The following is a 23,407-nucleotide window of genomic DNA, read 5'->3' as shown; positions in this document are numbered from 1 at the left end:
CCAATTTTTTGTTCTTTTTTCTTTTTTTTTTCTTTTTTTTTCTTTTAAATAAACTCGCAAATACATTGAATATTTTATTAAAAACAAAATATTTAATATTTTATCACGTATATATACATATATATATATATATATATATGTATAATATATATATAATACATATATTATATATATACGCTATGTATTATATATATTCGCTTATTATATATATACATGTATATATATATATATATATATATATATATATATATATTTATATTTGATAAAATCATGAGTTATTACTATTGAACGGACCTTCGTCTATTTTGGAACGTAGAACACTGGAGATCGGTCGACATGCTTCAATGGACGATGAGTTCATGCTGACGTTCGGTCGTGATGTCGAGATGAAACAAAACCGAGAAAATTTCATGCAAACCTAATGTATCCGAAGTCCCGACTAATGTCGTCCTCTTTTTGTTCGTTAATGACGTTTTGTCGGTTATCAATGATTACTGAAAATCAACGGCTTTTCAATGAAAATCATGCACAGACACGTATTTAATATTGACGAGAAAATTCAACGGCGATCAGTCATCAGATTTGAAATCTCATGCAATAGAAATGGATGATAAAATAATAATAAATTATCGCAATTTTGGAAAAGGTACGGAAAATATGCGGGAAGGGGCGGAAGAAGAAAATTAAATAAATACGAATGAGACTCACTCGTTCGGCTGGTGCGTTTCTTCTTGAGTTGTAACAGAATTCGAAGATGGCTATCAGTACGGCAAAGGCCAATCCACAGAGTAAAACGACAAAAACACCACCTATGAAGGAACAGATAAGCTTTAAGATACTCAAAGGTAATAAACATCGAAAGAGCATCATTGATAAAATTTCTCATCCATATTGTGTACAAAAATAAGGTTATTGATAATTGACTGTGTTATGAGATACATTCAAATCATCGAGTGTTCCTTGGAATCACATTACATATCTATATCTTATATCCTATATCCTATCTTATATCTAGATTTTTGAAAAACATTATTTTTCTTTTTTTTTATTTTCAAAAATGGAGTCTAAAAATGGATAATATTCAAGTAGAAACCCTGTTTAGAAAATCTATTTAGAAATTTTAAACGATCTCGTGTAAAAGACTTTTATATTTCGTACGAATCCTTTGAGTATCAAAATCGAATAAAAATGGCGATCTTAAGAATTTATGGCGTAAATACTTTCAAACGTATAAAAAGAGGTCCTTTAATAATTCAACAACGACTTGTACAAAATACGTGTGTAAATAATATTTTGAAAATATCATTCGATATTAATAAAAAGAATATATGATAAAAAATATAGTTTAATTAAAAAATTTAAACGTGATCTTCACAATACTCTCCAAAGTTAATAATTCCAAGCCATAAATAATTATCACTACGATGTGTCCCTCTTGATTTTATGTAACATTCGTTTGAAATATTTTTTGTATTTTGAACACTATGGCGTGTATTTATTTAAATCGGACATATACTCTATAAGGTGTAAAAAGAAATATTTTCTTAAGAATTTTATTGTAGATACATATGAGAATAATAAGGATCAATGCCAGAGAATAAGAAAAGAAGAGAAACGAAAAGAGACAAAGAATCTTCCACTGACCTATATTGTCAACCCCCAAAGCGTTGGCTTTACTCTCTTTTCCTTTTTCGGTTCTCATGCAGGTGTCGCCTGGACTTTTCCACCATTTATCATACAACATTTGAATTTCACCCTTTTCTTGAAGTTCCAAAATCGCCAGAGATATTTTGTCCCGCCAAGGAGATCCTACGAATACGTGTTACGAGATTACGTGACTACGATAATATTATTTCAGATTTATTTCTTTCTTATCTGCTACTTTTGGATTATACGATGCTTTTTAGAAAAAAAAGAAAGAAAAGAAAAAAAAAGATATTTTTACCCATCGGTGTAGCTATTCCGTAGCCCTTGCTGTCTAGAAGACCACCGATTTGCGTGAGATTGCAGTCCCTTTGTACGATGTAATCCAGCATCGTTGACTCCATCAAGAAGGCATAATCTCCTTGAAGTACTCGTTGAATTCCTTCCTCGTATGTCGGCACGAATACGGAAGGTTTTCGATTCTCCATGAAACGCCACATCTTTTTATATGTCTCGATCATCGAATCCTTTTCGATATAGAATTAAAATGACGCTTAGTTTTTTATTCCGTTCTTAGTAAAAATTCATAGAAAGTAATTACATGTAATATTACCCTAAAAAAGGTCATCGTGCTTCCACTATCGAGAGTACCATAAGAAATGTCAGTCTGACTGGCTAGATCTTCAGCATTTTCAATCGGTGTTATCATTCTTTCGACGGTTAAAAATGCCGCCAAATTTGCGGTGTAAGAAGATATTATTATCAATGTGAAGAACCACCAAATGCCGCCTACTATTCGTGTGCTGGTGGCCTGTCGAATCAATTCAAATAATTATATTTCATTGAATAAATTTAAATAATATAAGAACATGAATAAAAGAAAAGGTTCCTGATACCTTTGGATTTAAATCGCTCCCTTGTTGCATAAGTGTTCCAATGGTGAACCAAAAACTGTTCGATAGAGAAAATTGATTTTCGATGACTTCTGGACCGACGTGACAAGGATAAGGATGATTCCACTCGTACGGACTGAATCTTGCAACGACGAACATCGTCACCGATACCAAGACGTAAGCTGCTAGGACGTATAGCCAAATCTCGATCGCCAATGGATTCATAAATGAGAATAGTCGCGCAGGATGGCTGGTTGGCACCTGTCGAGCCATTTAGAACAAAGAAAAATATCTTCCCGAGAATAATTCAAGTTATTATATCGAAATAAGCTAAAATCTCTTGTCCTGTTTAATCGTAAATATCAACAAAAAATATCGTTTCGTAAATCTTTTACAGTTATATACAATATTATATTATATTGTATGTAATATAATATAATATTGTATATAACTGTAATATAATAATATAATATTGATAGATAAATTTGATCCAAATAGATACATTTAATTCTATAATTATGCGTTCCTGTAGCAGATTAATTTTCACTGATATACATATCGAAGGAGATACATATAATACCTGTGACCATTTTCATTTCATGTATTATATCAAAAATCCCACACAATAAAATAATAACGTAAATTAATAGATACAATTGTTTCATAATTAACAGAGAATTTTGAGACCGTTCTTTAGATCTGACTTCTCTGTTATCGATTCCCACGTACGCGATATAATTAGAGATGACAAAGCATGTGAGAGAGAGAGAGAGAGAGAGAGAGAGAGAGAGAAAGAGAGAGAGAGAGAGAGAGAAAGAGAAAGAGAGAAAGAGAGAGAGAGAGAGAGATAACAATTCAATGTTTCATAATTAGGAACAAAGGCAAAGAGGTGACATATCTTATGTTAGCTACTATCTGTTCGATCACGATACTATATAACTTATTACGTTTTTGAAAGTATTTTAAGATGACCTAATAACATCCTTTTAAAATATTAGAAGGTCCCGAGAAAAGCAGATGCCTGGTTCCCGCGGACGCATCAGCGCGCAAATAGAATCGGTTGATTCAAAATTTAGCACTCCCTTTTCCTAATGGAAAAGAAACGGTAGTACTGTGGAAGAATGAAAGAGAGATCTTTCCAGATGGTCGGAGCTGAATTTAAGTCGTGAGAGAGAGAGAGAGAGAGAGAGAGAGAGAGAGAGAGAGAGAGAGAGAGAGAGAGGGCGAGAGAAAGAGAGAGAAGGAGAGAGATAGAAAAAAGATAGAGAGAAAGAGAAAGATCTAGGAAGGCATGAAAAATATTACGAGCTAAGAAGAAACTTTAAAAAAGAAAAAAAGTGCATCGAAGAATTTACTTTTGTTGCGAAATAAATCAAATGTCAGAAATGTACATAATTATCTCGAAAATATTTTCTATCGTAAAAAAGAAGAAAGATACGAGGATGGAAAATCGTAATGGGTAATCGATGTTCAGAGGATGATTAAAGGACACTTTGAGTAACCACATCTTCCGAGTAACATTAGCTATAATTAAGTGACCACCTTACATTAATTAGATGTCGCGCTCGCGGTCTAACACTGATTAGACAATCAAGGAAACTACAGGAAAATGAAAAGGGAATTAAATAATCTAATTCTTTGAAATTATCAGGAATATCATTATAATTTTAATCAAACTGACGATTAATAATATTAAACCAATGTATCGTTTGTTTCTCAAATATTCCGATAAATTAATAGTATCTAGCGAATGAAAATTTGATTAAACGATAGATCGTTCGTCTATCTAGTACTTTAAAGGGAATTTTTAAAAAAAAGAAAAAAATAAGAGAAATAAATAAAGCAAGAAAGAAAGAAAGAGAAAGAGAGAGAGAGAGAGAGAGAGAGAGAGAGAGAGAGAGAGAGAGAGAGAGAAAGAAGAAATAGGAGCGAACCTAATTCTCGTAAATTCTATTGAAACGGTCGAGTGAATTTTCCGTTAGACGCAAAGAAACGATAGATAGACGGAATAGGATGAAACGAAGCTCGAAACAGAAGTGACCAATTGCTTGGAATTGATGCACCCAAAACGCGTTATTTTATATTCGTATCGTCGATAGAAACAACTCATCCGAGTGTTCGATCTTTCGGTTGGTCAAAGTTCGAAAATGAAAACGTAATCGAAAAGAACAAAGATCGTTTATTAAATCATCGATGCGCCATCAGCTGTGCCTGCCATTAATTAGCCCGGCGACACGTGCATCCACGAGTTACCGAAACGTGTGCATACGTTCTCGAATTCATGCTAGTGCTCACGATATTACTGTTGCATCGAGAAACTTCGAATGCACCGTTACACCCGATAGAAAGCGTTCATTCATTAAGAATTTAACAACGCATTTCATATCTCGATTTCACCATTCGATTTTTCTTATTTCCTTTTCTACAATATTTTATCGAATATAGTCGTTCCCTATCTTATCCTTGATAATATTGAATATATAAATTGATAATATAGAAGTAAATATTTTCAACTTTGGATTTAAATAAGTTTTAAAACGTCGATCGTAATTTTCTTTTTTACGAGAATGCATTTTTAAAAAGCATCGATTGGTCAAAAGATCGACTAATATTTTCCACATGCGGGTAGAACCCGTATCGAGAAGGAAAAATGGAAGATATAGAAGGAAGGAAAAAAACAAAGAAAGAAAGAAGAAAAAAGAAGAAGAAGGTAAATACGACTAATAAATACAATACGTGAACCATATGCAAGTGTTATCGATGAAAAGAGCAAAAGTAAGAGGATAAAGGAACATGGGAAAATGAAAAAGAAAAAAAAAAGAATAAAATAAAAGAAAGAAAAAACAAAAAGAAAAAAAAGGAGACAAAAAAGGAGTATGCTTAGATAAGGGTGATGAATGTAAGCTTGGACGACAAAAAAATAGTAGAATGAAATGTAAAAAGAAAAAGGGAGAAAGAAATAGTTGCAAAGAAATCAAGAAGCGAGAGCAACAATGCGGAAATCCGGATGAAGTAAAAATATGAGACTTAGCCGCCGGGTGCAATTTCCGATGGCGAGCCAGCCGAGGATTAAAGGGGTGGTTTATACTGGTTCCTTCCTTCTTTAAATACGACTCTCCTGGCGCATGTAACAAAGGTAATCGCTTACACGTTTCAAGATAAACTTCACGGATTTTTATAACGCGAGGCGATATTCGTTGTCCTAAAAGAAACGAACTTTTACTTCTTTCTTACCTTAAAAAGAATAGAGATTCCGAGATTCATGAAGGGTTTCGTAAAGTCTATGACACTCTCTCGAGCGTAATTAATCGTCATCGAACCCACTGCCAGATCGGCTTTCTGAAAAAAAATGTATATATATATATATATATATATATATATATATATATATATAATTGATATATATATTTATAATTAAGAATTTAGATCGACAATTATTTTAAAATTATTATTTCTCTTTATGATGGAGTATTACTAAGTTATAAAAATTGTGTAACGAAGAAGATCTTTCTTCGATACATCGTGTTCGTAGAAGTTTGAAACTAACCCCATAGATTATGTCTATAGCTTGGTCTACATCTAAATCGAAATACGAGGGAATATACAAACGCATGCAAAAGTATATTGCAAAGAAGAAATGAATTTATATAATCGTTCAAAAGTGCATGCTGTATATAAGTTTTTCTACTTCCTGCCAAACCTTTTTTTCAATCTTCTTATCGTTGTCAGGATCCAAATGTACGTATCCTAGGATTATCAACTTGAAATTTATAATCAATGAAACATTTACGTTATATAAAAAAAAAAAAAAAAAAAAAATCATAGAGTAATATTCAAAAAAGCAATATAACACTTGTAATTATTATAATTGGCTCAAGCATCGTCTTTTCCTTTTCATTAAAAAATGACGATATTTAAATTGCTTATTGTAACGATACAACAAACATTATATATATATATTAAATAAAAATTTTGCGTGCATGCACTGTTATGATTAAAGCTGAGTAATAAAAGGATTTACTACATGATAAAAGCTCGTTTCATTTCGATTATTCGATCCTAGCGGTATAGTTTTTTTTCTTTTTTTCTTTTTTTCTTTCTTTCTTTCTGTCTTTTATTTTTTTTTTCTTTTATTTTTCGAATTCTTAAATATTGTTTCATTTCAAAGATAGATTAAAAAACTTTATTTATTTATGTTTAAAACAAATATGATATTAGATAAAATAATGAAGACACGATTCGCGAAGATCGGCGGATCGATTATTTGACGATAAATAATGTTGAGATACTTTATAGAGAATTCATTTCTTCTCTCTTAGGACATAATAAAAAGGTACGGAAGAGTCGAGTCTATTGAAAGTTACTTTGAAGCGCAATGAACGAAATGGAGATAGATAGGTGCGTGGATGGGTAGCGAATGAAAAGGAAGGGGAGGAAAAAAGAGGAGACGAGAAAGAGAGAAAGAAAAAAGAAAGAAAGAAAAAAAAATAGACAAATAGATGGATAGAGAGCTAACAAAAAAGAAAAAGAGAGAAGGAAACGAAAAGACAAGGAAGGGAGAGGGTGGTTTGCAAAGTACGTACGCACTCTCGAGTTATCACTATATCTATGTATGTAACTGCTTTTTCAGCGTCTGAAAAAAGCACATGCTTTTCCGCGAAGCACTCGAGATACCGCTATACCACCGAGTCCTAGGTAAATTTATTTCTGCAGTTTTTGTCGATCTAGAGACTAGGTTACGTCTATATAAAGATACCCATCTCAATGGTTACTCGATAATGCAACAAAAGATTCTTTGCTGATTCTTTCGTTCCTATTCTTTAAAGTCGAGTTTTTTCCATTTCACTTTAACACACCCACACACCCACACACTCACACACCCACACACTCACACACCCACACACTCACACACCCACACACTCACACATATATATATATATATATGTGTAAAGGAGGTATTATGAAGACGATATAAAATCGCTGATTCAAACGAATGCTATCCAGCCAAAGGATGTACGTATATCCTTATATTTTACAATAATTTTCTCTAGATCCTACACAAAAGTTGGAGATTTTACAAGGGTAAAGAGTAAAAAAATAAAAAAATAAAAGAAGAACAATTCAAACTCGTATTTCGATTCGATTGAAAAAGATAATCGTGTATATCATGATGATGATGATGATAATGATAATAATCGACACGTTTTTATATATTGGGTTGGCAACTAAGTGATTGCCGGATTTCAAATAAGAAGGAAACGACAAAATCCGCAATCACTTAGTTGCCAACCCAATACTTTAAGATCTTAAACGTTTTAATTGTGATTTATTTCATAGAAAGTGAACAACTGTGCCTGTTAGTAATAGCTTTTAATCAAAGAAACAAAAGTTTCGATAAGAAAGAATCGAGAGAATTGTGGAAGTAGAATGAAAGGAGAAAAAGTAAGAGAATTAGAGAGAGAGAGAGAGAGAGAGAGAGAGAAAGAAAGAGTATTAACCTTGCGATTTGCAAAGCGTATGATTCAAAGCGCACATTGCTCACCTTGTCCATCAGCTGGCGTACTATTCCGTTCCATTCGCCGGTCTCGTAATCGTAAACGCCGTATTTGCCATCCGGCACGAGCTCGATCCTGTAGGTGAAGCCTACCATGTGTGCTATCTCCTTCAGCAGGTCGATGCAGAAGCCCTCGTAACGCTCGTTTCCACTGAAATTCCCTCTGTTCCTCAGCATTACGTACGGCTGCTCCTATGGGGGACCATAAAAAGGAGGCTACCACTTTCTTTTGTTTCTATCGATTTCCTTTCTTCCTTCCTTCTTTCCTTCTTCCAACCTTTTTTTTTCTTCCTCTTCTTCTTTCTTTCCTTTCCTTACCGTTCATTTTTCACTTTTTCCCCTTTCATCGATTCTTAATATTTTCCGACGACTCGTCTCGATCCTTACGCGTTTAAAGAAGGAGGATATTCAAAATAGTGATAGAAATAGAGAAAAAGTAAATGATAGGAAAGAAATTAGAATGAATCGATTGGTCGAAGTGTTACACCGTGTCTCTTTCGATAGCGATGTCGATCGACCGCTTAAATGGATTACTCTTCCACAAAGCTCGTTATGTTCAGTGGTAAAAGAGTGAGATAGATAGATAGATAGATAAATAGAGAGAGAGAGAGAGAGAGAGAGAGAGAGAGAGAGAGAGAGAGAGAGAGAGAGAGAGAGAGAGAGAGAGAGAGAGAGAGAGAAAGAGAGAGATAGAATGAACGTGTACATGAGTGCATAGCGATCGAGAACCAACGTCGAACCACACGCGAGATAATAAGTGCAAATATTCGTGCAATAATGCAAACAAAAATATTGTTAAGTAATACTTGTAAGAATATTTTCAAACAGATGTATTTTAATGAAATTTCCGTAGGAATTAATTAACTGCGCTCTTTCTTATATACGTCGAAAAGAAAAAAATATTATCTTTGAGATATTCGAATGGAATCATAAGCGAGACGGGAAATGCAAATCACGTGAATATCCTGGCTTCTTTTCCCTTCCTTCAGGTTTATAAGCTCTGACATTTTGCCACTTGTCTTCTGTCTCACACCGATTCGTTTAATGCTCTCGAGTATTTACCCAATCTTTCCACGTAGTACTCCTGACACTTTTACGATAAGTTAAAAGTACTTTTTCACGTGATCCTATCATCGTGACGAGTCAATGTTTCGTGACGAACGGTCCATACAGGAAGCTCGGTAGCAAAAATGGTCGGCATCGTTCAGATACGCGTATAAATCGAGAAGCGCTCGCACGAGCCTGTTCTTTTACTATGAACATAGAAAAAAGAAAGAAAAAAAAAAAGAAATAATAAAGAAAGAAGGAAAAAAAAATAAGAAACAAAAAAAAAGAAAGAAAGAATGTACATTTTATCAGGCGAGTTTGTACATCAAGCTTTTGGACGATGGATTTACTTATATTGGCGTCAAGCGATATATTTCTAATATCTAAATAGAGCATTTGTGTATTTACAACGAAGACGTATTATTTTTATTAATTTGTTTATATTATAATATCGAACGCAATTACAATATTAATGCAAATTGAAATAAATTAAACAGCTTTGATGACTCACCGTCAAAAATGTACAATTTTAGGTCCCAGCTTCTATCTCTTCGTTCCAGTTACGATCCTACGATATCAAACAACTACGAGAGCAATTAAACTTAGTAAACGGATCTCTTTTAGATTAGAGTGGAAATTAAATCTTAATAATTTTTGAATGGTATCACTGACGTGAATGCAGGTTTTAACTCCGACACTCTCGCACGCTCCTCAGAACTATGAGGAATAGCCAAGCGGAATACATAATCCATGGAAGGAGGTTGCAACAGTAAGGATATATATATATATATATATCAATGCGGCAACATATGTGTCTTAAGTACAAAGTACAATAATGTATAAAGTTTTATTTGCAAGATAGAAATTTAAGCAATAATTTATTAAAATCCGATGCATTTGTGAAATTATGAATTGTAGTCGATTTCTGTTAATGGCTTATACGTTATCTCCAGAATTGTGTAGTTTTTTGTTTTTTCATTTCGATTTCTTTCTGTTTTTGTGGTTACATTCTATCAGAGAAATATGGGAAAAGAGCACTACCAAGCATAGTCGATAAACGAATATAAAGAGATAACAGTAAATTGAACGATACGAACAAACATCTACGTATAAAAAGAAACGAGGCAACATCAATCAGCGATAATAAGTGCAATTAAATCGAGTGGTAAAATCAAGTGTATATATATGTATATATTGATATCTACTCGTTAGGTGAAGAATTACGAGATAAAAGAGATAGAAAAAAAAAGTAAATTCGGAAGAATCTAAAGGATATCTAAAGGTCAAATAAGAGCGATCAAAAGGATGATTCGAATAAAAATCGAAATCTAATAAATTAAACAAACCAAATCATACATGTCGCATGAGTTCTCTGACGATGCCGTTCCATTCGCCTGTTTCGGGATCTCTTGCACCGTACTTCCTGTCAGGTACCAAATCCAGTCGATACGAGAAGCCGACTTCCCTTGCCACCGCCTCGAGCAGGTCCACGCAAAAACCATAAAACCGCGAATTCCCGGTGTAGTTTTTTTCGTAGTGCATCATCACATATGGTGTTTCCTGTCCACGAATGATATTCATGCAAGAAAGGCAAAATTCGATTGTATCACGAAACACCATTTGTAACCCATTTCACGTTGGACGAGACGAGAAAAATAATACCATTTTGGCAGAAGAAATGAAATAAAAAAAAAAAAAAAAAAAAAAAAAAAAAAAGAACTAAAAAAAAAAATTAAACAAACAAACAAAAAACAAAAAGGAAAAAAAGAAAAGAAAGAAAGAAGGAAAATACAAACTAAACGTATTTGATCATCGTGAAGAAACTTATTATATTTTACCTCTTCGATGTACTACGAACATATTTCAAATATCTGTATCGAAGATAAATCATTACCATATATTTTTGCGGGATTTATTGAATAAGTAGACGATATATTAATTAGATATATAGTATAAATCAAATACGATAACTTACCAATATGGTGATCACTATCAGTGTTACATTGGCCGAACTAGCCTCATAAAATGCCGCAGTATCTGTGACGTTAACTCCAACACCGGGACGCCATTCTCCTACCTATTATCATAATTCAATAATAATGTTAATAATAAAACTTATGGCATGTACATTAAGACAAAAATATTTTTTCTTTCTTTTTCTTTTTAAATAGTACAATAGAGAGTTAAGCAGTAATGATCAAATTTTCAAAACAAAAAAAATAAAGAGAAAAAAATATATATTGTTTTTGATGTTTCATTGATATGCAAAGTTCTCGCACGAAAAAAGGCCAGTTTCGTTTCAAATAGATTATGTATTCTAAAGGGATTATTCATAATATGATTCCTACCTTAACCAACGAATGCTGCTTTAACTTCAGTAAGTCCAATTTAAATTGAATTCTCCGTCCTTCTTTAAATTCTATAGGACCTGAAATTCCTTTCATCTCCACCTGTAATATAGTAAAAAAAAAGAATACAATCGTAAATTAATGTTAAACGTTAATAAAAAGATAATATGCACATTAATTCAATTGTCATCGTACGAACATTTAAGGAAGAACCATTTAAAGCTTATCACATCGAGAGAAAAGTGATTTAACTTTGGATGGTGTGTAATCGAACCCTAACTCCGAATATAGATTCTATTTGAAAGTCGATCAATCTTGAAGTTTTCTCTTCATCCACGTCTTTTAATGGATGCAAGAAAACGATAGTTTGACTAATTAAAAAAGAAAAAAAAAAGGAATCGATAAATGTACCTCCCCTTTCGAATTTCCTCGCAACATTTCAAATCGCACGTTATTCATGTATATTCGTTCATAAATCGATAAAGCAAAGAAGAACGAGCTTCCCTCATCATTAACGAAATTGCGAAAGGATTCAATGATGAAGCGAATTCGTCAACGTCGATTTAATAGGAGAACGGTTTGGAATCTCGTTTTCGTGGTCGATTATAGGAGTGCCAGCAATGACGTCATTTCCGTTGAAAACTTTTCCGTTGTTGGATTTTTATTATCCAACTTGTTTTATTTCAAGGAAATCAAGAATAAAAATTTCATGACTAAAAGGAACACACGGGCCATTTCAGGAATACACGATACAAAAGTTGTAAAATTTATTACGTGCCCGTTTAGAAAGCATATAGTAAAGATGATTTCAAAGATCATTGTTCAAAAATAAAATAAAGAATGTATAGAAAAATAAAAGAAGAAAAAAAGAGAGGAAAAAAAAGAAAAAGAGTAATAGCTTATTTCCAAGATATATGTTTTTTTCTTCTTTCTTTTTTTTCTCCATGATTATCGTCTTATCTGCTTAGTGTTGTCGATTTCACGAGAAACGTATACTCGTAAATTCTATTGTTGAAGTTAGTTAGAAGAGTGATAAAAAGCTTTCGTCGATGTTTCCAATGGCAGAGAGGAGCGATTTAATTAGAAGAAGAGTAAATGGCCGCGATGTAATCAGCGGGGGTTGCTTTAAAATCCGTAAAACTTTTCGATGGAATAGGAACGCTCGGAGGTTTTTCTCTCGTCAGCGACAAAGTCCGTTCTAATTCCGGCTAAAGCGTAAGTTACCACCGATACGCGAACGTGATCGGAATCTGTTGCAATTGGAATGATTCGGTAGACACTCAACGTACCTTTTGGTTTACATTTACAAGACTTGCACGATCTTGTGTACGTACAATGATCGATGTGTGTATATATATAGACACACACATACATATACATAGTATTGTAGACACATGTATGTGACTAGCTACTACTCTCTTGGGATCTTCGTGCACGGCATTTTCTCTTCTGCTATCGAAGGTGATAACAAACATCATAAATTGGGGAGTTATTTGCTTTCGAAAGAAAAAGAGCGAGAGAGAGAGAGAGAGAGAGACGTTCGGCTCATCGTTCAAAATGAAGTTCTCATATTAGAAAAAGAATGTAGACTTTTGAGAGATATTTGACACGAGATAATATCTTTGTTGAATTGTTTACTTTTATGTGTACTGATTATTTCCAAGAAAAAAAAGGGGGATATGAAAGACAAGAAAACAAAAAAAGAAATTAAGAAATTTAATTATACGAAGAACGAAAGTTAATATCGATTCGCGAGTTGGATTAGAATTCCATGTATCCCTTGAAATAAAGAACAATAAAGAATAAAAGATAGCGTTCGTGGAACTGTGATAATTGTAAATTGTTATTAGGTTGGTCGTCTTTTGTCAAGGGAATCCACTTTTCGGAGAGAAACGTGGTTGGTAAGCTCGCGCTCGTCTTTCGTCGTTCCAACAGACGTTCTTTCGTCGAGTGGTACCTATATCCTTCGCACGCGAGCAGAATATAAGAGAGGTTCGGCTTAAAAACGAAACGCAGCTTTACTGCGGATTTCAGTCCTTGAGTTTGTTTTATATACGTGACTCCACTCTGCCTTTTTTTTGTTTATCTCTTTCACTCTCGTCTCAAGTTCGCTATGAAATTTGCTGTTGCTGCTATTATTGTTGCTGCTATTGCTGTTTCTGCTATTATTGTTGCTGTTATTGCTGCTGCTGTTGCTGTTGCTGTTACTGCTGTTGCTGCTAGTACCGTTATCCTGTTGAGTCCTCTTAACGTGACTTAACGTTTTGTATTCTCATCATAAGGATCAAACAATATCTAATTTTATTTAGACCAATGTTAACATTCTATCATCGTGTTACAAATTTGATTAGAAACATAACGAAATGTTTTTACAAATAAGAAAAAAGAAAATTGTAAGTTCGCGACAATATATCTCCAGAGGCACAATCAACATAGAGAATAATAGCGAGTATTAATTCGCAATTAACAGAGAAACGATGGATCGATGAATCCATCATACATCGTACATTTACTCCCTCTTTTTACTGTTCTCTTTCATTAATGCTATCATTACGTGCGATAATTCGTGCGTGTTATTTTAGGCTCTTTCTTTTATAATCAATACTAGAAATATATGCAATTAGATTATTTCAATTTGTTGCATCGTTTAATGAAAACGATCGTATGCAATGAAATTAGTCGGTCCAAATAATTTTTACTTTGAAATTTATCGAGTTCAGTTTTCTTTGTTTATATATTTTAATTAATTTGATAAAAGAAAAAAATTATTATACGTAGGTCAATTCACAATGATAATATTTTATTTGTTATCGATTCGCCCTTCTTGTATTGTTCGAATAGAGAAGTGAAATTATTTCATTTTTATTATCATTGTGAAATTAATAAAAAATAATTAAGTAAAAATATTTCGTTCGTATATTAAAATTTAATTAAGGTTACCGGTATCAAATTTGATTATATTCGAAATAATAGATACTAGTATTCTGACGAAGAGAATTCACGGGCGAATTCGTGAATGTGTAAACCATTCACGTGGATTCGTTATAGGATACTCCTCCCCTTTCAAAAGTGATAGTATTTCGATGTCAAAATGAAAGAGAACAGAGGAGAGATGCGAAGAGTGTGAATCGTGTCGCGTGAATTTGAATTTACGATTGTTCGTTGAAGAATGAATATGTGTGTGTGTGTGTGTGTGCATGCGTGCAAGTGAGAGAGAGAGAGAGAGAAGAAGGAAGGAGAAAGAGAAAAAGAGAGAACAGCAGACATCGATCGAGACATCAATGCGTACGAACGTGATCGTTGAATCGAGTCGAATTGTCCCATAGATAAAACTGCGGATTTCCATGAAAAGCATGAGCCTAAAAATCACGATAATGATAGCTAATATTCCAAGATCGAAGTCGTTACTGTTCATACATGTTCTCTCTCTCTCTTTCTCTCTCTCTCTCTCTCTCTCTCTCTCTCTTTCTCCGTCTCTCTTTTTCTCTTTCTCTGTCTGTCTCTCTCCATTTCTCTTACTCTTTTGCTTTATACAATCGACTTTTACAAAGTTCACATTTGAAAAGTTTACTTCAAGTGGGAGAATCACGTAATGGAGCAACGAAATGCGGACAGGAATATTCTGCGACATTTTCTGAAGTTAGGGAATAGTATAAAGGATAAGATGCATGTATCTCGAGAGTTAGGGAACTTAGGATAACATAGCAAGATCGTAAATTAATGCATACTCTCCAACGCGCATAGCTGGCCTAGTTAAAGTAGAGAATTCTGAGCGAATTCGTGTAATAGCCAAGGACAACTTCCTCCTGTGTTTCGCTTACACGAGTGGTCATTAACTTCCTACCCCGTGTAACTAGGAGGGATTAAAAAGAAACTACGTTCTGGACGAGGACCGAATTACGGAAACCACGTAAACCGCTTAATTATTCTAACGTTGGTTTCTCTATCTCTCTCTTTCTTTCTTTCTTTTTTTTCAGGAATAAGTAACTAATACTCGGTGCAATCAATTCAACAAATTTTCTTTCGTAATTGCAATTCTATGATGTTTTTAGTAATATGAATAATCTTACAAAAAGGATTAATATAAATTAATTAAGGAATTTAACACATGTTATATACATCTTTAATAAGCTTATTGTGAACAATTTTTCTTTTCCTCTCTTTCTCTCTCTCTCTCTTTCTCTCTTTCTATATATATATATATATATATATATATATATATATATATATATATATATATATATCTACACACATATATTTATTTATTTATTTATTTATGTATAGAATAATTTATTTATATGTAGAATAATTTCGGATGAGACACTCAGTCTCATATTTTGTAGATATGATCCGATTTTGTAAATACGATCCGATTTTGTAGATACGATCCGATTTTGAAATATTTTTAATGGTAAAATTTATAATTATTAATCAAATTCATGAATCCTTCATTTGTTTTTAATTAAGAAATTAAATAATTTATCTGTAATATAGAAATTAAATATTCTCAAAAATGTTCTGCTCGTTTTTTTAATCATAATTTACTAAATAATTATGAAAAAATAATTACTTCTGAATATAATGCATTAATATAGTATTTAAAGATTATATTTATAATCTTTATATTATAATGAGATATTGTTTTAACATTTTTGAAAAAACAAGTGAGTTATTACTACCTGATTTTCGAGATAGGTGGCTTGATTTTTTCGAGGATAGATATTATTTTGAATGATGAAGGTCTATTATATGCTTTCTCAAATGAAGAATAAATTTTCTCAAAGGAAAATAAAGAAATCTTAAATACCTGTTTTATCTGCTTATTCGTAAACAATAAATAAAAAAACTTCCATAGTAGACACATCAGACACAATGCTATATAAAATTAATCCAATTTCCAGTATACCATCAAAGGGGAGTTCAACGAATTAGAAAACATGAGACATTTCAAGTAGCAAAAATAACAAAACGTGTCAAAAATTCAGACAAGTACAAACGTAAACGTGTCCCTTATGGAAGATTTATCTGTGGATAAAAATTTTTCAAATTGTTTTTAAAAAGTTTAAAAAAAATTGTGAGGAAGTAGATAAATGCTGAATGCGTTAAGTATAGATAGCAGTACATTTGTACAACGAAACAAGACGACATAGATTCGATGTATGAGATGTGATAAGTGATTACACGAAGGATATTTTAGGATTTATGTGATCTCTGTAGAAAAATTTTATGCGACCAAAAGAAATTATTTTTCTTTCTGTTATGTACAAAACTTTTTTTTTACTTGGATCATGCCATCTAGAATCATGAATCATCTTATTCATATATTTTGGGTTAGATGGCCTTTTGCTTGGTAAACAATTTCTTTTTCTATTTTTCTTTTTATAAAAATCTAAAATTACTTTTTAATTTTATCTTGATATTATAATTTTTGATGTATCTACTTTTACAAATATATTTTGCTTTTCTTTGGATATCGATTAAATTTACAATGTTCTGACGCTTTAAAAAAAGGGATCCATCACTTCTTATATTATCCTATATATATATATATATATATATATATATATATATATATATATATATATATATATATATACGATATATACGATATATACGATATATTATTTTTATTAATATATGTATCTATTATTTTTATTTTATTATGTATATCAATATAGCAAGATAGAAACCTGTCGCTATGTAGTGAACATTTGAATAATATTAAATAACTAATAACATTTAGATTTTATTATCTTTATACATATGAACATGAGTATCGCCAAGTTGTAAGAAGACGTAGGATTCAACATTATCTCTATATTCGAGCCAACAAAAAGGAAAAAAGAAAAAAGAAAAAAAGCAGGAAAAGTTAAGGCAGAAGAGTCGGTAATTCTGTAAAAGTACTCGAAACACTGTTATAAATGGACATTTGCTTTTGAAAAGAAGTAGAACGGAGAATTATCTTATAAATCATCGACTCGATCTTGCTTTCCATTCTTTCTTTTGCTCAATTTGGTGAATGCAATTTTGACGAAGTTTCTGTATTCCTGTGAGGAAGGTCGACGAAGGAGAAACGTCGTGTTGCGGCCTAAAGAATAAACGTCAACAACGGTGCTTATCTCGGAAGCGTTTAATTAGCAAAAGCCCACCCCTTTCTCTTTCCGTCTCGCTTCCACTATTCTGTTATCGTACTTCGCGCTTGCACGATTAATCAGACGTCGAGTATGCGCCACTCCTCTTTTACCTCCTCTACCTTCTTCACCTCTTCCTCCTTCTCCTCCTTCTTCTCCTTCTTCTCCTTCTCCTCCTTCTCCTCAATCTCTTCCGCTTTTCGAGCTGACATTGATTTCATCCTTTTTTGTTATTTTCCGGAGGTACCTGAAAGCTTGTTTCCTCGAATATATACAATAAAGAGATAGATATTTATTTGTATGTAATACATGCGGAACTGTCTTCCTTTTTATTTACTAGTCTTCCATTTTTATTTCTTTCTTTTTGATTTAATTATCGTAAGTTAATGGCTATCATGAACTTCAATGACATTTCTTTTCCTTCGGTAGATTCATTAGTTATATGCATAAATGTAGATATACATAGACGAATAAATCGATTTTTCATTCATCTTTATTTATAAATTTGACATCTCGCTTGAAAAAGATTTAGATTTTTATGAAAGTTCAGTAAAGGATCGAAGGAAAATCCACTCGGATCTCATCTTAAATCTCGATTTTCCGGCAATGTGAAGTCGTGGTCTTATCCAACCTGGTTATCGATACTTGGATAGATTGTATTTCCGGTTGTATCGATATTACGTGCATGGCCTGTTCATGGCTTTATACGCTGTCGAGATTGACTGTACTATTTTACGAAGTAGTTTCTATATATCTATATACGCACAGAATATATTTAACGGACGTAACTTTTTCGGAAAAATAACACAACTAGCATATCATAAGTGACCATGATCAAAGAAATTCGTTTCGATAAATTAAATTCTATAAAGTTGTTACTTAAAAAATATTCAAAAAAGAATTTCATTTAATATTACGCAATAGAAATTTATAAAGAATTATTAATTTCGTATTGTTAATTTTTTATTAATTTCGTAATTGTTTAATTTATTTATCGTTCGATAACGGCAGAGAATAGATCGTTCAAAACACATCTGCATGATTATATCGATGAGTTAATTGCATCTCATTCGATTCAATCGAGCGATTCATCGAACATCGTCTTAAGCGAGGATTTAGCGATGCGTCGAAATGTACATCAGGGACCACTAACTAACTTAGTTAGCAACGGTAATTTCTACCTTGCCCGACTAAGAACTTTCTCCTCGGTAGGGTTGATGTCTATTTCAAGGAGCTCGATATTCCGGCCGATATATCTCTCGACATTCTAAGGTGGCTATTCTCTATGTAATTGGGATTAAGTTTGCAAGGGGAAGCGGACCGTCAGTTTTCATAAGGTTTCCTCGTACACGTACGATGAACTTGAACATAGTCAAATCGATCAAAAACTATTCTTATTTCTATTATTATTCTTGTTATTATTATTATTACTGTATTAATAATAATAATATATGTTATATAATATGATATTATATATCATACTTTAATATATAATGTATTATTTATCGTATAAATAACAATAATAATTTATTATTATTATTTTATTATTAATAAAATAATTTCAATTGTTCCTATATATATATATATATATATATATATATATATATATATATATATAATTATTATTATTATTATTTTTGTTGTTGTTGTTGTTGTTGTTATTATTATTATTATTATTATTATTATTATAATAACGTAAAGAAAAAAAAAATTCAAAAAAGATAAATATATCGGTTAGAAAAACAATTCGAATATCGAAACGAAAGAGACAATGGTTTGTGTATGTTTATAGGAAAATGACGCTAATAGCCATATCTATGCCGTCCATCGATGAATGTTATCGTCGCTCGTTCATTCTCTGGCAAAGAACATTATTTATCGGCCGTCCGCACTATTTATGACGATAAACGTGAGTACGAATACCATTCTGGTAACTCGTGTGCTTTGTGCGATGCTAATGACAGCCGGGTGACGTTTAGGATACCATTTGGAAGCTTGCCAATGCATACGAGTTTCCTTCGGCCGAATTCCGATACCAAAAGCTCGTACGACATTTCATTTCCTGCGGTACACGTACTTTGACTCCTTCCTATGTTTCTTAATTTTACATGGAACAAGAGATCGATAGCAAAATAATATACAAAGAGAAATATATTTTATATGCATTACACGGAAATGAATCGCAATTTATAAACAAGTCCTAATCATTCTTAACTTGATACTGAGAATTTCCACACTCACAAGAGAAATTCATTGTACCATGGATATTCTTCCATAAGTCCTTTGTATATAACAAACAGCAGGAAAAGCGTTTTCCCACCTTAATTGTCTCTTTCCGTGATTCTCTTGTAACGTCGTCGTTATTGTTTCATGAACGTAGGTACTTCTTAACATGGAATAGTAAAGGAATAGCGTGAGAGAGACAGAGAGAGAGAGAGAGAGAGAGAGAGAGAGAGAGAGAGAGAGAGAGAGAGAGAGAGAGAAGGAGAGAGAATTCGTCCTTCGGATCGTTAATCGTAAGTTTCAACCCTTGATAAACGGGTTTACCAGCGTTACCTGGACCTTGCTCTTTATCTTCTGACAATGTCGTTTTGTTTCTCTCTCCCTTATTCTCGTTCTATTCACCTTGACAATTCCGAACGAGATACGCTTAACGCTTAAGCTGTTTCTAGTCTCGGGATTTGAAGATGGAAACGTTCGACAATGTCGTTTCGATGCCATGCGAGTGGCTAATGTTTGTAAGTCCATGCGAATTCGCAGAAATTCGTAATTAATTCAGTCTGCACGATCAGTTCTAATATGTTAATTTTATTAACTAATTGATATATATATATATATTTGTTTTCTTTTTTCATAGAAAAAATTCCTCTTGGTATAAAGTAAGTTACCTAATGAGTTTATTTGTAAAAAAACAAAAACAAAAAGGAAAGAAGAAAAAAAGTAGGGAAGAAAGGAAAACAAACAAAAACAAAATTTTAGAGGAGAGGATATAAAATCGTGAGGGAGAGATATAATAAAAACATTGTTACTGCATATAAACGTTTCAAGCAAAACAAGGCGTCAGCTTTGATATTACCCGAAGCTCGAGGTGAAGGGAGGAGGAGGAGGAGAAAGAGGGAGAGGAGGGTTTGGTTCGTACAAGCTCCGATAAAAGAGCGGTCGATGCAAAGTTCGAACACCTGTCGATAGAATCGAGCGTGCGTTCTTTCTTTTTTCTTTGTTTTTTTTCCAGACACGTGGTACGTCGTAAAACGAGTATGCGCGAAATTCCATCGGTGGGTAGCGCTTATCGTAAATTTCGAGCATCCTTCCGGGGACCTGCCTGAATCGACAACGAGAGTAAAAAAAATCTCTTTTCGATTCGACGAATTTTTATATGGAAAATATGTAGCTACGCTTACCTTTACGATTGACACTATAAAGCCTTGCTTTCTTTCGGCATTATCGTCAGATATAAAAAAAAGAACAGATGGATAAATAAAATCATTTTTCTAATGCCAACATTCTCATTTCTCTCGTGTGCACAGGTTTTAGTGTCAATTTTTTTCTTCATTTCTTTTCTTCTTTTTTTGTAAAAAATATAAGTCAACATTGTGAAAACATTTCAGGAGGAAAGATTTAAAACGGGCTAAACAGTTTGCATAATGAGAAAACTATGAGAATAGTTGGGAGAGCAGGAGCTAGAGTCGATTTACATGTTTAAAAGGTTTGTCTTGCTATTCTCTCCCTCTTTTTCTCTCTCTTTCTCGCGCCTCGTATATGTCTTACGAAAACAACGACGATAGGAGTATGTAAGTGTTGCCAAGGAGGAGTAAACAAAAATTTGCACCTGTGCCAAAATCGACGTCGCTCGAAAGATCCTTTAAGGAAGGAAGAACGATGCACAGTGAAGAGCGATAGGGAATAGAGAGGAGAAAAAAGACGAAGAGACCGGCTAATCCCGCAATAAACGCGTTTGGAGTAATGCCAAGTAGTTTTATGGCTTTCGCGCTATCGCAGATATGCTTTTAAATGCAGAAAAAGATGGATAGATAGACAGATATATAGATAGACAGTTAGCTAGATAGACAGATAGATAGAGAGAGAGAGATAGAGAGAGAGAGAGAGAGAGAGATAGAGAGAGAGAGAGAGGGATAGAGAGAGAGAGAGAGACAAACAGAAGAAAATAGATATACATGTTAGAGAGAAAGAAAGGTATAGAGAAAGAGAGAGAGAATAGCAGGAAAGTATAGTTCACGCAAGTTTTATCTTTCTTCTCAATTGCGATATAATAGTCCTTAAATGATAACCATGCATTTAATATTTCTTAGCTTCCCTCGTGGTTACCTCAATATGCAACTTCATAATTACCTAATGGTCTCGGAATGGGCCACCGGTCATTCCCTTTATTGTTTCTCTTACGGTACACCTTCAATTTCAATGCTTCTCTTCTCCTATATTATTAGAATATGAAGGGTAGAGATATAATCGACTATTGTCGGTGTACGGGATTATCGATGGTTCTTGATAGAACAATCGGACTATGTTCTGAGATGCTAATTTAAACCATTCGACTTAACAGCGATCAACATCAATCATAATTTAGAATCCAGTATTAGAAAGGCGCGTTCGGTTGATATTCACTCTGGACCATTCCGAAATTCCACGAAGGGTTGGAAGGATGGAAATATCTCAAGTCGATTAAGGCTTTCCTAGAACTCGGTGCCGATATTGGAATCTCGACGTGCCGTTTATTAAATTAATGTGTGTCCATAAGCGTTCTTGTTGTTTCCTCATGGATAATACAGGATACGAATGATCTTTGGATAATTTTATTCATTGGTTTATATTTTTACTCGGTATTAGATTTCGTTTTAACTGATGAATATTATAAAGATCGAAAATTCTTTTGATCGATCATCATATTTATTCGTTTTTCTTTTCTTTTGTCAATGTATATTCGTTCATCGACTTTTTCTCGCAACAGTTCGATTTTAATCCTTCCGATCCACTTTATCGATCAATAAGATTAAAACTTGATCGACGAGAAGGTTTTAGAGAAATGCTTTTCACCTTGGTAATCCGAAAGTGATCGATCGTGCGACGCATCAAAGTGGAGATTACGTTCGATCTCGATGTCTCGAAAAATCGTAAAAATTGTACGAAAACGGAAAATTCAGTGGGAAAACTGAGGTTGTTGACATCGCTAAAACACGATCGAGCAACGATACTCCTCGTTACTCATTTCCTTGGAGAGCCATCGAATCGAATAAATAATTACCTGCTACGCTTTTCCTAGGGGAGAACCAGTTTCGATGCGTAGCACGTACACCATACTCTGATAGATTCACAAATTTATAGAGCCATACCGTTCAATTAAATGGTAAGCGTGAATGTGCCGTTCCGCAAGTATTTTTAATTTTCTGATAGCGATCCAATATATCTATATATTACAGGAGTAGACTTTTTAACGATAATGCACAGATATACCATCAAGTATTTTAAATTAGTTTAAGGTTAGTTTAATTTAATTTATTAATACCATTAAATTTTCCAAAAGTAGAACATGACGTTTTACAAAATTAATATTATAGATTTTGATAATTCGATCGATAATTTGTTACGTACGAATACGTTTCGAATTAATTGAGTTTCAACGATAATGGAACGTTCCATATTATACGTTGCATCGTTTTTCTTGAAAAAAAAAAAAGAAAAGAAAGGAGAAAGCTATTATCACGTTCACGATCAGTGAAACTTGGCGCAAAGTAGAACAAGAGCACCACGATTTAATACCAAAAAGGTCTGCAA

General features: G+C 33.1%; 1 protein-coding gene across 7 annotated transcripts in view; it reads right to left on the bottom strand.

Annotated features, from left to right (window-relative positions):
- Positions 1-23,407, bottom strand: part of LOC124426538 (glutamate receptor ionotropic, kainate 2-like) — a 74,285-nt gene that overhangs the window by 1,694 nt on the left and 49,184 nt on the right. Inside the window, exons 9-19 of one of the 7 annotated variants that reach the window (XM_046968319.1) lie at positions 11,487-11,588; positions 11,114-11,215; positions 10,495-10,698; positions 8,080-8,283; positions 5,772-5,876; positions 2,541-2,807; positions 2,258-2,455; positions 1,946-2,171; positions 1,645-1,809; positions 709-809; positions 295-362 (exon numbers count right to left, since the gene is read on the bottom strand). In XM_046968319.1, coding sequence (XP_046824275.1) covers positions 342-362; positions 709-809; positions 1,645-1,809; positions 1,946-2,171; positions 2,258-2,455; positions 2,541-2,807; positions 5,772-5,876; positions 8,080-8,283; positions 10,495-10,698; positions 11,114-11,215; positions 11,487-11,588 — 1,695 coding nt within the window. In that variant the 3' untranslated portion in view covers positions 295-341. Of the gene's footprint in view, positions 1-294; positions 495-708; positions 810-1,644; positions 1,810-1,945; positions 2,172-2,257; positions 2,456-2,540; positions 2,808-5,771; positions 5,877-8,079; positions 8,284-10,494; positions 10,699-11,113; positions 11,216-11,486; positions 11,589-23,407 lie in introns of those variants that run through there. The other 6 variants (XM_046968320.1, XM_046968313.1, XM_046968314.1 and 3 more) reach the window with 6 other exon arrangements.

This window comes from Vespa crabro, chromosome 9 (genome assembly GCF_910589235.1).
Source record: "Vespa crabro chromosome 9, iyVesCrab1.2, whole genome shotgun sequence".
Classification (NCBI taxonomy): domain Eukaryota; kingdom Metazoa; phylum Arthropoda; class Insecta; order Hymenoptera; family Vespidae; genus Vespa; species Vespa crabro.
This window is presented reverse-complemented; position numbering and strand designations above follow the sequence as displayed.